Below are 14789 nucleotides of genomic sequence, written 5' to 3' on the forward strand. Positions count from 1 at the left end.
AATTCTTGATGGCCAGATGTCGTAGAGAAGTGGCTTTTCCTCGCAGCTCACGAGCCTCGCGGTTCAGCTCGCTGTAGGTGCATCGAAGAAGAATGAAAACAAAAAAATTGAATTTGCATAATTTTTGTAGCTTGCTTTTGAATAATATAATGCGAAGTGTGTTCTGAAGTAGATGGTTTGAGGGCAAAGTTTCGCATTATATCCGGCCAGTCGACGATGGCTGTGTCAAGTCTCATTCCGTCCGGTGTCCGCGCAGGTGGTGCAGCTGTACTATGTGCAGTACCTGAACGGCTTCGATGCTCCGGCGCTGGAAGCGGCACTGCAGGGCATCCCGGGGATCCCCGAGGAAGACGCGGCACTGCTATCGGCGGCCTGTTCAACAGCAAGGGCCCTAACGCCACCAACAGCGGACAGCCCCGTGCCACCGGACCTGCGGGGACTGCGGCTGGACTGGTGCCGCCTGCAAGTGCACGCCTGCGCCCAGCGCCATGCGTGGAACCTGCGCGAGCGGCCCCACCTGGCCGCGCTAATGAACACCCTCGTGTTTCACACCAAGATGGTGGACTACCTTGACCGGCTCCTGGTCGAGACCTCGGACCTGTCCATCTTCTGGTGAGGGAAATACTAAGCATATGTCATGGACTGAGGTGCTTTTTCCATTTTGTTGATTTCGTCGTGAGCCCTGCGGTCATCATTGAAACGTTTTTCCCCTCACCGTGCAAGCTTCCATCATTTAGTCCATTAAGCTGCTTCTCTACTTCTCTAGTCTGCTGCACAGCTACAAATAATTTTCTACACCTTCCATAGACACATTGAAGATAGCTTTTAAGCTGTATAACAAAATTTTCATAAGACTAGTCCCCCGCAATGGCCAAAATGTTGTCTAAAACACATACTAAGGTTGGTTTTGTTTTAGTGCTGCAGTCATTTTAAATGTTTGGTACCAGTTTTCTCATCAATGACATTCTTTTACAGTAGCTATATGAATTGCACCTTTTCTAATGGGCCGCCACGGTGGCTGAGTGGTTATGGCACTCGGCTGCTGGCCCGAAAGACGCGGGTTCGATCCCGGCCGCGGTGGTCGAATTTCATTGGAGGCGAAGTTCTAGAGGCCCGTGTAGTACTGTGTGATGTCAGTGCACGTTAAAGAACCCAAGGTGCTCGAAATTTCCGGAGCCCTCCACTACGGCGTCCCTCATAGCCTTAGTTGCTTTGGGACGTTAAACCTCCATAAACCAAGCCAAACCTTTTCTAATGATGTTAGTGACAAATTAGCATCGATTTGCCGACTTAATAAGAAGTTTGCATATGAGTCTGGCCTTTGTTTCTGTAGCACTCTGCTGTTATCCTAATATTTTTATATGATTGCCATTTAGTGTATTGGGATGCAACCTGCCCTTTAATGCGTTCAGTTAACCAGTCAGTGTTTTTATGTTAATTGTCCTGTGTGGCATTTACTTGTACTAATTAGTGTATGAATCTGTTCCACATCTTGATAATGAGTTCCCACTTCTATTTTGGAATCATAATTATTAGCATATGAGAGGAAACTTTGTCTTGACTGCTAGTTGGCCACTTCTGCACAGGCAAGCCACCCATAGGCAGTAAAAAAAAAGTTGTAAATGTAGAGTTTAATGTCCTGAAGTGACAGATGGGCTGTGAGAGACCACCTGGTGTACCTTAAAGGGTAACTGCAGAGTCATCATAAATATTTGTATCATCCCAAATTTGTATCATTCAAAATAAACAAAATTGTTCGTGACATCCGAATGTCTGCCAATTGCATGCAATACACTCTGGCCAGGGCATTTTACAAATTTATATTATACCGAAATTTGTATCAAATGGAATCCTATCATCGAGATTCTACTTTAACATTTTTAAAATAAACGATAATGATAAAACAGCCGAACACATGAAACCAAAAACTGAAGCTGACCAAATCGCAATCGAAACTGGGCTTCGGCCAACATATGACACCATAAGAAACCAACAAATGACAACTCAGATACTATAATCAAACCACTTATGTGCACGTCAAACGGCTAACTTGGCAACTGCAAATGATAACATCTATCATTATTTGTCTGAAATGACCAAAAACAATCTACCTCGAAATATTTTTTCCTCAACAAACCCAGAGCGAATATCAATGGGCATGCGGCTTGATACGTCACACACACAAGGGCGCCCTTAGAAAACGCTCCGATTGAGGTCACGAAGTGGGAAATTTCAAAATGCTTTTGCACTAATATGAAATGTTGCGCAGCTGCTAAATTTGACACCAAGCACCAAAAGACTGAGGAGAAGCTCTGGTAAAAGTTTGATTAAAATGCATGCAAAACCAGAAAGCCCCAGAGTTGTCCTTTAAAGGGACACTGAGGAAAATTTAAAGTTGGCCTGTATTGATAGCACCAATCATGGAAAGAAAAATGATAGGTGTAATGTTAAGAGACCGGAAGCGGGCAGAGCGGGTGACGGAACAAACGCGGGTTAATGACATCCTAGTCGAAATCAAGAGGAAGAAATGGGCTTGGGCAGGGCATGTAATGCGAAGGCAAGATAACCGCTGCACCTTAAGGGTAACAAAGTGGATTCCAAGGGAAGGCAAGCATAGCAGAGGGCGGCAGAAGGTTAGGTGGGCGGATGAGATTACGAAGTTTGCAGGCAAAGGGTAGATGCAGCTGGCAAAGGACAGGGTTAATTGGAGAGGCATGTGAGAGGCCTTTGCCCTGCAGTGGGTGCAGTAAGGCTGCTGCTGCTGATGATGATGTATTGATAGACTATGACATTCTAATGGATAAAAATTCACTACTGCCAATCATGGAGCTTTTTATAACCAGAAAGGTTGATACCGAATTTTAGATGGAATCCCAAAGACTATGCTACACCACCATTCACTTCAAAACGGCGTCAACCGGTTCTTCCTAGTGTAGAGGCCACAAGTTCGAATCGAGTGATGTGACAATTTTTAAATTAAGTTTTCTCAGACTTAAGTGTGCCTTTTGCTGCTGGACAAATGTTAACGTGCCCAGGAAAAGCCAGAAGGTCATATTTTCAGTGAACAAAAAAATTACGGGGACGCTCAAGTCACCTTAAGAGTGAAATGTGACAGGATTAGAACTGCTACTGTAGAAGTACTACTTGGAAGCGAGTCTGTGCTCCCTCGTGTCTGTAGAGACTTGCACAGTAGTTTCTTGATGATATGATCTCCGTTGATATGATTTTGGGATGACACGAATTCGTAAAATGCCCTGGCTATAGTGCATTGTGCACGATGGGCAGAGATTCGGATGTTGCGAACAATCCCCATTCCACTGTGGACGATACAAACACACAAGCCGGAACTGCACCCTCAAGCACCCTACCCTTGCATTGCCGGTGCCGGGATCTTCAGACGCCCCATGCACACCATGCTGCAGTGAGCGGCACTGCATGACCAGTACAGCAAGGGGTCTCCCCAGGAATTAAAATTGAGTGTGGTGTCTAAATTTCTAGCAGGGCGAGGAGTGTTGAATGTAGAGGAGAAGTGAACTGGCAGTGATTTTTGTTTGTCATCAGTGTAAAAAAATTGTTACAAATTAGGGGGGTGCCTTCAGAAAAATAGGCTGTGTGTAGGACAATCACTGAGCACAGCGCCAACGCCGCGAGCCAGTGGTGATGCACGGCTGTAAGTAAACGTTATCAGCTGAAAGCAGATTTTCATGAATTCTGCGCACGAATTTTGTTCGTTTTCAGTGACACAAATTTTGGACGATATCAATATTTTTCATGAGCCCGTGAGAGTTGTATGATTGAAATTCTATGGTAGTAGGTATTGGATCCATGGCAACTGGAACTGCCAAACACACATCCATACCCTAAAGCGGCCTCAAGTTCCAACCTGCTTGTCTCGCTCTTTCCGGTTTGGAACTGCCCGACACACATCCAAACTCTAAAACGGCCTCAAGTTCCAACCTGCTTGTCTCGCTCTTTCCTGGTTGCGCGCTGCCTCGTTGTTTTTCAGTTTTGACTTGTTTTTTACACAGCTAAGAGCCTCTTTTAATCTGCTTGCCCCCCCCCCCCCCCCCCCCTTATTTTCAGTTATGAATTTTTGCACTGTGGTCACGTGATCTTTTGATATCATCACCTTCTCGGCGAGGTACCATGCTGCTGTGACATCATCACCCACTCACCGGAGTCATACGTCCTTGTGATATCATTGCCCTCTCAACCAGTCAGCTACTTTTGTGACTAACGCAGGATGTGAAATCGCATTATGTGAAGTCTGATCCTATCGCATTGAAATTCAATGGAGTTGCCCTCATTGTCTCTTTAAAATGCACTGACATCACACAGCATGCGGGCGACTGCTGCGTCTCATCTCCATCAAAATATGTCCGCTACAGCCAGGGTAGAGCCACGACCTTGGGATCAGCAGCCAAACGCCACAGCCACTATAAAACAGTGGAAAGTGATAGGTAGTAATATGCGCTCCAAATCTTGGGCACACTCGCTAGTAGTACAGACTGACATCCAATGGAAGTGGAGCGTAAAGTACGGAAGCTTTTTTTTTTCATGTTTTTTGTGAGCACAGTTCTCAACATGTCCCTTTCTCAACATGTCCCTTTATAGGAATACTTGCCCCCATTGTGGATACATGGCCATCTGTGTAGCGAACCTCTTTTCTTTGTGCACGCAGTTTCTTCAGCCGAGCATTTGAGGACCAATTCCACCTGTGTTTGGAGTTCCCGGCCCAGACACGTTACATCATTGCCTTTCCACTCATTTGTGGGCACTTCATGAACTGCACCCACGAACTGTGCCCCGAGGAGGTGAGATCCCCGAAACTGACCCTCTTTGGCTTTCTGTGGCTTTGGCTGCCTCATAAGCAAACCAAAACATTGGCAGCAGCAAGTGAATTGCTCTTTTTTTCTTCTATCTTTCTTTTAAGCCTTGCATTTAATTCTGAGCTATTCTTAGTTTTGAAATATACTCCTGTTTCTTACATAGTGGGCAACGCTGCCAAAGCTAGCACGCCTATTTGCGCAAACTAAGTCCATGCCCAAAAAGTAGTTCTCCAGACAACCACAGTGATTACAGACATATTTCGTGTGGTTAATCTCAAGTACCGTGAATGACAACTTCATTTTACTTCTTGCCACATTTTTGTCCTGTTCCCGTGTGTCATCGAGACTTCGAGAAGTAAAAATGGCATGTGGCGGTATGATACGTGGCTCGTAGGGCGAATCACTTTTGCTCCATCCGCGCCTAAAAAGTAGTCTGCACTCGGTGAAAATTATAACCAGGGGTCTGGAACACTGAGCGCCTCGCAACTTTGCCCGTGATTTTCAGTGCTACTTTTTTTTTATACCACTCTTTGTATTCATTCAAATCTGACCGAGGCGTCAAGAAGAACAGATGATCCGTGGCGGAGTAATATGGTTTCATGGACACACTACAGCCTCCGCAGCATTGCCTACTGTGTATGGAACGGAGTATAGTTAGGAATGGATGTGTAGCCTGGGAACAGAAAAGGCGGTGAAGGTGTGAAGTTGAAGTGACCCTTATCATCCATGCATTATGTTTTGGGTAAGTATAGTCAGTTCTGCCAGAAAAGCAAATTGCAGTGATTGGGAGGGATGCATTTATAGCATAAGCATTGTAGCATTAAAAAGCTTTGTAGTCACCATCTTTTTCACTACCTTTCGTTCAGCATGGTGAAGTTTTGTTTACTATCACAGCCGGGTTTATAATGTTTAATGCATATGCAGTCAGCTTACCCTAGATTAAGAGCTGGAGTCTACCTTTCTTTTGTCATGTGAACACGTGGGGAATTTTATTCCTAAACCAAGGTTCATAAGTGGTTCGCATAAGTCGTCAAACTCCCATTTCTTACTTTGTCCAACGCTGTTGCGTGCAGCGCCACCACATTGGGGACCGAAGCTTGACGTTAGTGAACGCATTTCTGGACGAGATGTCGAAAGAGGCCAAGAACATCATCACGACCATCTGCGACGAGCAATGCACCATGAGCGACCGCCTGCTGCCCAAGCACTCGGCGCCCCACATGGCTCTGTTGGCCATGCACCAGCGCAAGCAGCGCACCGACAAGAAGCACCGCCAGGGCGGCTCGGGGGGCTCCCAGCCCAACGCGCCCCGCGACAAGCCCGGTGCCGAGAGCTACCGCCGCACCCGCGAGGAGCTCAGCACGTGAGTGCGAAAACGCCGTCACCTCATCTCTCTCTCTTGGGTTTCTCCTCTCTTCGTAGTTGGAGCGTTTGCTCCTAAAAACATTGTTTTATTGCGAAGCAATACTACTTTAGGTCGCACTTTAGCCCGTTCCGTGGCGAGGCGGTGGTAGGCACCATTGACCTTTAGCGTGACCTCGCTGCGTGACGTCACACCACGTGACCTAGAGTGACGTCACTCCAGCTGTGTAAAAACGGGGCCCCATCTCACGCCGTCGAGAGGCGAGGCGGTAGCCACCAACGGCGGCCTAACTCCCGCTCCTCTCACCAGGGGCGCTACGGTCGGTGTGACGTCACACCAGCTGTGTGAAAACGGGGCCCCATCTCACGCCGTCGCGAGGCGAGGCGGTAGCCACCAACGGCGGCCTAACTCCCGCTCCTCTCACCAGGGGCGCTACGGTCGGTGTGACGTCACACCAGCTGTGTAAAAACGGGGCCCCATCTCACGCCGTCGCGAGGCGAGGCAGTAGCCACCAACGGCGGCCTAACTCCCGCTCCTCTCACCAGGGGCGCTACGGTCAGAGTGACGTCACATCAGCTGTATAAAACAGCTCCGCTCCTCTCGCCAAGGCAGTCATACAGCCAGATGTCACGATAGTGCCTACGAACAAGGCAGCTCGGCAGAATGCAAAGAGGAGGCCAATCGATACTGGAAGATTTTGTAATGGGCACGCTGGTGACACACTATTGCTTCGCAATCACCAGGCTTAACCAAGCTAAGCCACGGCCATTTTTTTTTTCTGTGCGCTGTCACAACACATGAGGGGCACAGAACTGTGCCATGAATGGTGATGTTTGTTTTTAATATACCGCATTTTCACCAATATAACGCGTTTTTTTTTAACACTGGTTTTTTAGCTCTGGTCACCTGTTTCTGAACATATCTCGCGTCATATCCGGAACCAAGGTACGAATATAATGAGATTTTTTTTCTCTCGCTACTGAAGGTAGCTACAGCGAGCTTCATGACCGGACTCCCAAGCTGTTAGGAGAAGCCTCCTTTTTTTTTGAAGGTGCAGGGGCAAAGAAGAGTGTGGCTATGAACATGGAAAGAAGGTGGTATGTGCTGTTGAGAAAGAGAAGGCTCTAAAAGAGTTTTATGGGATAGGGAAAGGGGAGAAGGGCGAGCAGCTCAGGACTGGGTTGCGGAAAATGTGAAGCAGAGGCAGCATGACAGTGATGGTGGCTGCAGCGTTAACACGCCGGGGATTTTACTGCACTCGATAGTGCCACTTGCATTTCCGAAGCATTCCTTCTCAAGTAAAGTTGATGTATCTGTTGCTTCCACATTTTTCTGTGCTGTTTCCATTTTCATTTGTGAGCCCTCGGGGTGCAGCTCGTTTGAACAGGCTGAGATCGTGCTAGAACCGTAATTTATTTTTCTTTTCATTTTGTGGGGGATCAAACTTCCTCCTGGCATTATGTTCATGGTCCCCTTATATACATGTAAATACGGTAAGTGTCCCTACAGAGGAGCAACTGCTGACAGTAATCACAAGGCTGGCCCAACCAATAGCCAGCAACCTCCTCATCCTCAACCTCGGCATCTAATGTGTGACAAATAAGAAAAGTAAAAGTGTGAATGCGATAAGACAGAAGCTGCGAGTTGTTATCTGCCTCTTTGGGTTGTGTACCGACCCAGATAGATCAGTATGAGATGCTAGCGTGTGCTTTTTCCTTGTGGGGTACCAACTTGGATTATCTGGAGGAGCTTCAGTGTTCAAGCAGTGCTCAGATTCCTTAGGTATGCATTATATGCATGCATAATATAAAGAAGATGCATGTTCACATTAAGACAAAGATGAACATGGGCTTCAGCGTCATTGCTATCACCACGAATATCTGTGGACTTGACCTGTCTGATATCAAACTGTTTTCGCCGCTGCTCCCATTGTCCTGGTTCCTTTCAGTAAACCCCTGTATTACAAGATATATACATGAGTCATTCCTACTCACAGAAACACATTTGCTGACACAGCACTCTTAACCAGTAGACATGCATTGAAAGTGATGTCTTGAAAGGTGATTTCTGCAGATTATGAGCCCCACTCAGCTATAATGTATGTGACAGACACGTGAGCATGTTTATGATTCAGTCTGTACATTAATCCTGTAACTTTGTGCAAACGTTATCCACTGCGTGATGCTTGTTGGAGCCTTTCGTGAAGGGTTTTTGGTATCAGGTGACAAGGACTTGCATGTTAATTATGTCATTCGCTTATTGTGATTCATTCTTGCATCTTATGCTTTTTTAACTGTTTCTTTGCAAATTGTGGCTGTATTGCTGCAGTATTCTTTGAAATAATGGTGCTAGTGAAACAGGGAACCCTTGTGTCCCCTTCTTTCTCTATTGTCGTGGTGGTCGCAGGATGGACAAGCTACATATGGCTCTGACGGAACTGTGCTTCGCCATCAACTACGCCTCCAGCATTCACGTGTGGGAGCACACGTTTGCGCCCAGGGAATACCTGGCACAACACCTTGAGAACCGCTTCAACAAGTGAGCCATGTCACTCGTTCCCTGACGTGATGGCGCCAGTGTTGAACCATCATCATCGTCATAATAATTATAATCCTAATCGCTGTTTATTGTACCCTTGAGTGCAGCATGAGGGGCAGTACAATAAGCGAGAGGTTTAGAAAACAATATAAAAATAGGGAAAAGTTAAATTACCAGCAACGCAATTTGTAGGTGCAGACAGTGGGCTAATGAACAAAAAAATTTCAAAGAAAGGCCGAACAAATAAGAGAAACGAAGATAAAAGTGATGAAATTGTTTTACAGCATTCTTAGTCCTTAAGTGATAATGACATGGTAAGTGAGTTTGCATTTCATTTAGCTGTGCAACTGACACCAGGGGACGCAGTTGCCCTGCTCCTGTGAACTTCGTTTTACTTAGAAGCAACAGGAAGGGAGCAGTACGACATAGTGAAGGGGAAAAGCAAAATACATAGGTGATGACTTTAAGCCAGAATAACGTTGGCCGACTCGCTGAGCATTGCATCCAGTTATTTAATTGCCTTCAGGTACATGGCCTTAGTGTGATTTAGCATGATGATCAGGACATTTACGCCAGCCTGACAAAAACCGGGCCAAGCTATGTTGCCAGGCTGGCTTTTGCCTCCCATGCTCTTGTAAATGCTAGTGGGCCAGGCTGAATGGGCATTCCGTTTGACTAAGCCAGCCTCTTTGCACAGTGTGGGTTGACCCAGCTCAACCACATGGCACTAAATGCATAATAATGTTAATACATATTCTTAGTGCTTAGAACCCTGTAGTGCGCAGTGAAAAACTGGAAGCTCTGTTTATGCGCTCTGCTTTGTCAAACTGAAAGCGGGGAAGTTCTTTAATTTTGCTGAAGTCAGCTGTATCAGCCATACTTTTGACATATTTTGCTAGGTATGGGGTCTCAAATGCAAATTAAGATTTGTTATCATCAAGCGTAGAGGGCATGTTGTGGTAACGCCATATTAAGGCTGATCAGGATCAGAAGAGTTGTGATAGCAAAAGGCACTTTATGCCACTAGGGACTAGTGTGAAGGTGTACAGATCAGTATATGTTGGCAGAAGCCAATGTGGCACCACCGGCAGTGGCTGAGAGAAGCAAGTACCAAGGTGTTACAGTGTGGTCGTTGCTATGGTGTCGAGGTTAATTCCCTTGCACTTGACTGCATGACATCACAGGGAGCTGGCAGGTACGAGCGAATTAACCACAGATTAACTGGATTCACTGTGGTGTCATGACAGTTGTTCAACACCGTTGGCTGGAAGGCCTTCTTTAAGGGGCATTTGCCACTCTATTCTTCAGTTGCATCTGACTACATAGTCTCACATTTTATCGGTTATAGCTGAGGTTGGAGGTGGAAGTAATGCTGTTCGCACTTGTGGTGCGCACTTTGGCAAGAGAAAAGTGAGGTGGAAGTGATTTAGTAGGAACGAGGAGCAATCAGTTGCCTGCATGCATCAGTTTGCAGACAAAAAATTTTGACCAGTATGGTTTAGCCGCCGGCATTCTCTGCGCACAGCCCACCCACATGAACCGTGTGCCAGAGCTGGCCACGATGAGGGTCTTCTTCAGGTGTGGTGTGTGCATCACGTGTTGTCTGTCACAGGGCGCTGGTGGGGATGGTGATGTTCAACCCGGAGAGCCACGAGATAGCCAAGCCCTCCGAGCTGCTTTCCAGTGTGCAGGCCTACATGAGCGTACTGCAGGGCATCGAGAACCATGGTGGGTGTGTCTACTTGCGTAACAATGGCCTTTTGACCATTCAACTTCATGCCTTTTCAAAGACGCCTACCAAGAATAACAAATACCAGAAATGCATGCACTCAGTTGACAAACGAGCTGAAATGGTGGCCCCATGACAGCACTGAAGGAAAGGCTGCTCAATCAGCAATGGCGAGGCAGTGTTAACGGGATAGCGTTAAGGAGTTCATGTCGCAGAAAATCTGGGGTCGTCATTGTCGGCGTCGTTGACTGAGCAAAAAATGGATGAAAATTCCCCAAAAAAGCAACCTAGGAGGCAGGCAGCAGGCCACCTAGGTCATGTGACCTTGCATTGTCGTCGCAACCTGCCCACTGGATTGTGAGCAAACTTCCCACCGTGGCATGTGGCAGTTAAGTTAAGGATTGATCGCTCAAGAAGAGCAACCTGGGTCGCACAAGGCAGACCGGTGGCCACATGGCGCACCACCTGAGGAGAGGCTCAGCAGAGGCAGACTGCTATGCGCCCTGCTGAAACCGAAACCCAGGTTTGCCACTGCGTGTTCCGTATGCAATCGCCTACGGTTCAAATACCACAGCAGCTGTGCTCAAAATTCACATTACCGAAAAGCGTTATCGTCGGCCATTTTTTCCTCTCTTTTTTTTTTGAATTGTCTAAAGAACTTGCTACCATTTGATTTTAAGTATGTATTGTTTCCCTTTTTCATTTTTTTATTTTCTTACTAGATTTTTTTTTTTTTTTCACTGCTTTTAAGCTTGCTGTGAACTCCTTGCGTGACTTTTTCTCCAAGGGGTTCAATTCAACTTCTTACGCACACCACTTGTGGTCTGCCTGCCTTGCGCACATTTGTCCCATCTGTCCTGCACTTACACATCCCTCTGCTGAGCATGTTATCCCAACCAGCATGCACATATGAACTTCTCCATGTGCACTTGGCTCCGATACAGAGCTCTCGCTGATTTCCTTGCGTGGCATTGCTTGCAGTGCACGTAGACGTGACGCGGGTGTTCAACAACGTTCTGCTGCAGCAGACGCAGCCGCAGGACAGCCACGGAGACAAGACCATCGCCACCTTGTACACTAACTGGTGTGTGCTGTGTTTGTTCACCCTCTTTGTGCTGTTCGTGTACTGTCCTGGCGGTCATTTTCGCAAGCACCACACGAGGCACATTAGAAGGTGTGCACACACGTTCATGGGGGCCGTATTTGCAGGTACCTGGAGGTGCTTCTCCGCAAGGTGACGGCCGGCCACATGTGCTACTCGCCCCTGCACCGGGCCTTCGTCAACCTGGTGCACGATGGGGGACAACAGGTGCCCTTCACTGCCGAGGAGTTCTCCGACGTCCAGGGTGAGAATTTGATCTCTGCGTTCACGCTTGCACGCTGGCATCCGTACTTTAGTGCTTTCTCATGCTTGTGTCTCTCTCATAATGCTGACAATCCTGGACCTGGTGTATGATTTCAGCATTGCCAGGCAATGGTTTGTGAAAGAGCACAGCACGGCAACCTGTTTTATTGCACTACATGCGGTCAGTCCTCGGTCTTGACAGTGTCAACAGCATTTGTTTATGCTCAGATGATACTGCTTGTGTAGAATCTTTGGTGACCTGTCAGCAACCGAAAAAAGAGTACCTGTTCATTGTTTTAGACATCTTAGACATGGGGAAACGCAGTGCATTTGCAGACTGCTCTTCTAGATCGGTACAGCAGAAATACTTGGGCCTTGAACCTGTTCACAGTGAATGTGAACAAAGCTGAAGGGAACAGTGTGGGTCAGGGAAGAAACACAGGCTAATAACATCCTGGTCTGTATTATGAAGAACAAACTGGCTTGGGCAGGGCATGTAATGCGAAGGGTAGATAACCGATGGTCGTTTTAGGGTAACTGATTGGATTCCTAAAGAATGCCAGTGTATAGCAAGGGGTGGCAGAAAGTTAGATGGGCAGATGAGATTAAGAAGTTTGCAGAAATGAGGCGGCCGCAGCTGGCACAGTATCGGGTTAATTGGAGAGATGCGGGAGAGACCTTTGACCTGCAGTGGTTGTAGTCAGGTTGATGATGAGGATAAGCAATGTGGTCTGTTGTGATACTTTTGCAGAGTTGCGCTCATTGGCTGAGCTGATTGGGCCCTACGGCATGAAGTTCCTCAACGAGAGTCTGATGTGGCACATTGCTAGCCAGGTGGGAGAGTTGAAGGTAAGAGATTGTTTTGAGAATTGCCAGGCATGTGTGCTAATTGGCAGTGATGCATTTTATATGGACGAACGAGACATATTTTACATTGCCTCATCGCTTGCAACATCATGTCAGATTTTCTGTTTGCACCATTGTGTGCTTGTGCTGTTTTATGAATTCTCAAACTAGCTTTGAAAAACAGCTGTACATATGAATTGTCAGTGCACCCATGTTTGAAGTGTCTAGGCTTATCTGTAATTGTTCAGGAGCGTTGTACAGGAGCTGATAGCTTCGCTGTGAATTTGGATTTAAATTTGTTGTCGCTCAACACACTGTGAATCATTGATAGTCTCTTTGTTCATTCAAAATCTCATTTAATGTTTCGATTTTTTCCAGCCTGAAGCTTTCTAATAAAAATTATACCGGATACTTCAAGAGTCAGTGAACCTTCTGCCTGGTTAATTACTAATTAGACTACTTTGATCGACGTGGCTTTGGGCTGTCTTCATTCTCAGTATTTTGTTGGAGGCGAAGTACTAAAAGAATTTTGCACCAAGATTTTGGTGCACATCAACAAACCCCACGCGGCTGAAATTGATAAGGACCATTTCATGATATTGCCTCTGATAGCCACAGTGCAGCTTTTAGACCTAAAGGTTTATCTAATTTTGCATCCTTTTTTTTTTTCTAATTTTGTCATCGAGACTCAGCATCAAGGTCGGCACTTCAAGCCGTGCTTCCTTCACAGCTTCACCAGTGAACTGTGCCATCTCTCTGGCAAAGTTCTAGAAAGGCAAATAAGTTAGAGTGAAGCAGATGCAGTTTTTGGAAGGTCAAATGCTTTGTGAAAATGGTACCAGCTGCCTGGATTCTTCGCATTCTCTTTACATCCCCCCCCTTTCTTTCTTTGCTTTTTCCTTGCAGAAAATTGTGCTTCAGAATCGCGATATCCTGGTGGAACTGCGTTCAAACTACGACAAGCCCGAGCAAATGAGGGAGCTCTTCAAGAAGCTGCAAAGTCAGTGACCACTTGCTCGAACTCAGCTTTTGATTTCCCTTTTATTTCTTGCTTGCGTGACATATGATCCGCTTCCTTTCCATTTGCGCTGTGCCATATGGTTTTTGTTGATGTTGCATTTACGTAAACTGGAATTATGTGCAACCTGGCTGCTCTCGTGAGTGCATCGCTGGCTGCAGCTGTTTTTATTTTTTATTGTGTTGCTTACACTCAATCTAAGGCATGACTGTGTTGCGATGGCACTCTAACAATACTGAAGTCTTGTCCGTTTATTGCTGAAATCAAGTGCTCTGATTAGTGCTCATGATTGACATATGAGTGGTTTTTAGACGAGTTCAGTGAGTGTTGTTGTGAGCAAGTAATGTCAGCTTTCCTAGCACTGAAGGCTCAGATGACTGGGTGGGTACAATTGAAATGTCCACTGGCTTTTTTTTGAGCCTTTTATGTGCAAAAATGACGAGCGGCATTGTGGTGGTGGTGGTAGGGCATTTATTTTATTTAGTATTGTACATATCTTTGGCGCTAGAAGGCATCATCTCAAGGGGGAAATGCGAGAAGTCTATTATAGACTATTGAAGCCAAGAAATAAAGGTACAATGGCCGGAAGAAAGAAAAAGTAATAGATCGCATAGAAAAGGACATGTCATGTCATTTTCATGTCATGCACGAGATAGGAAGGTGCGGAGCCGATTGCATTGAACGGACATATTGAACCAGTGTACCAAACCAATATACTAAACCAACGTATCAAATCATAGGTTGAACCGCTGTATAGATCCTGTGTATCGAAGCAATGTATTGAAATGACATGTCAGACGGGTGTATTGAACCGGTGCTTTGAACCGAACCAGCATATTGACCCTCATTCACACTTTGAAAACTGTGTTTTGTTAACGTAGCAATTTCGCACTCTACCAGGAAATCGGAGAGAACCATTCAAGTGTGGTTTTGCAAGTCATTCACTAGCAAGGCGTGAGTGAGTAAGCTTGTGCACATAGTGGCATTGTTATGACGATTAATGTACAAGTAGTAACGTGGGACACTTGCGCAAAGCTCACGTCTTGTGCATGGCAGTTTTGTGAAGATGTGACGAGTAGGGCTGCAGTTTGCATTGCTGTTCTTTCATTCATACACGGGAT

At 46.2% G+C, this 14789-nt stretch overlaps 1 protein-coding gene across 2 annotated transcripts in view; it reads left to right on the plus strand.

The window, feature by feature from the left end:
• Positions 1-14789, plus strand: part of Hem (Nck associated protein 1 Hem) — a 54473-nt gene that overhangs the window by 29103 nt on the left and 10581 nt on the right. For both annotated transcript variants that reach the window (XM_077643710.1, XM_077643709.1), the window contains exons 10-18: positions 257-612; positions 4682-4814; positions 5903-6192; positions 8599-8730; positions 10343-10458; positions 11441-11543; positions 11669-11805; positions 12556-12653; positions 13557-13650. In XM_077643710.1, coding sequence (XP_077499836.1) covers positions 257-612; positions 4682-4814; positions 5903-6192; positions 8599-8730; positions 10343-10458; positions 11441-11543; positions 11669-11805; positions 12556-12653; positions 13557-13650 — 1459 coding nt within the window. The remainder of the gene's footprint in view (positions 1-256; positions 613-4681; positions 4815-5902; positions 6193-8598; positions 8731-10342; positions 10459-11440; positions 11544-11668; positions 11806-12555; positions 12654-13556; positions 13651-14789) is intronic.

The sequence above is a fragment of the Amblyomma americanum genome, chromosome 11 (assembly GCF_052857255.1).
Source record: "Amblyomma americanum isolate KBUSLIRL-KWMA chromosome 11, ASM5285725v1, whole genome shotgun sequence".
Classification (NCBI taxonomy): domain Eukaryota; kingdom Metazoa; phylum Arthropoda; class Arachnida; order Ixodida; family Ixodidae; genus Amblyomma; species Amblyomma americanum.